At 37.8% G+C, this 1,150-nt stretch overlaps 1 protein-coding gene across 1 annotated transcript in view; it reads right to left on the reverse strand.

Moving 5' to 3' along the window:
* LOC119585417 (latent-transforming growth factor beta-binding protein 2-like) overlaps positions 1-1,150 on the reverse strand; it is a gene marked incomplete at its 5' end in the record, with an annotated part of 12,563 nt that overhangs the window by 4,709 nt on the left and 6,704 nt on the right. The window contains 2 exon segments of the mRNA XM_037934079.1: positions 111-176; positions 363-451. Of these exon segments, the coding sequence (XP_037790007.1) occupies positions 111-176; positions 363-451 (155 nt within the window).

Consider the following 1,150-nt stretch of genomic DNA (forward strand, 5'->3'; position numbering starts at 1 on the left):
CATTCATATCTACAAATGTGTCTGTATGTGCATGTATATATATATGACACATTTTCAATAATTTTTCCCCTAAACTTTTCCACAGTTTAAAAACAACACCAACACCTTACCTAGATTCCCAATTACACCCTCTGTTCGCGCTGACACACTCGCCCCTTTCCAGGCAGTACACGTACCTACAAGAAGATTTACATTACTAAAAATGTTTCGAATCTGATACGAACCTTCCGTTGTTTACACTTTTCGAATGTCAGTTATGAGAGTTATTTTTTTTATGATTGATTCTTCATAATGTTATCATGAAGAGCGTGTGAGGTAAAAATATGTGAATCCTATGCTTTTATTGAATAACTTATACTCACCCCCGGGGGCACATAGTAGCCATTGACTCTGGGGGTCGTCCTCCACAGGCCCCAGCTTCCTTGCAGGTCCCACTGGAGAGGCAGAACACCTAGAAGAAATACGTAATAGTAGAAGAAGCACATAACATTGCTGAAGACATAACCTCTTTTTTTATACTGTTATTGCTTATATAAACACACGGTAAGATACTTATACTTTGTCCCTTAGAAAATGTATTGATATGTTTGTGTCAAAAAATCAATATTCATTAGCATATCCATCATCGCAATGGTTATTATTCCATTGTACTGTTTGTTCCCTACATCCACCGGCTCCTAATTCTGTGAAAATACTTAATATGTGATAACTGTATGTGCTGTATATTTCTTTTCGTTAATTTCAATCTGTGGTCACCTGCATAGGCACTCCCTCATTAATAGTAACCCTCCACCTCCACCGCCAACAAAAGCATTAGCATTTTATCCCTAAACATTCCAGCACGCTATGTGTGTCCTACATATGGTCATATTCATGTTGTCTACCACCAAGACAATCACACACCAACTAGAAACACGTGCACGGGAGGCCCGGCTGACCCAGAACTGCATATATGTTGTGTTTGATTATTTGGAACATAAGCTTATCGTGTGTTATGATTGACACACTATTCCCGTTATGACACCGTTTAGCTACACTTATTGTATCTCCCTTGTTATATCTAAATGTTTCGTGAAATACTTTTCCTACATATTATGAATAGGATATCACTTGTCCGTCACAATTTCATGTATGATACAATCTACGGTAT

The sequence above is a fragment of the Penaeus monodon genome, chromosome 19 (assembly GCF_015228065.2).
Source record: "Penaeus monodon isolate SGIC_2016 chromosome 19, NSTDA_Pmon_1, whole genome shotgun sequence".
Classification (NCBI taxonomy): domain Eukaryota; kingdom Metazoa; phylum Arthropoda; class Malacostraca; order Decapoda; family Penaeidae; genus Penaeus; species Penaeus monodon.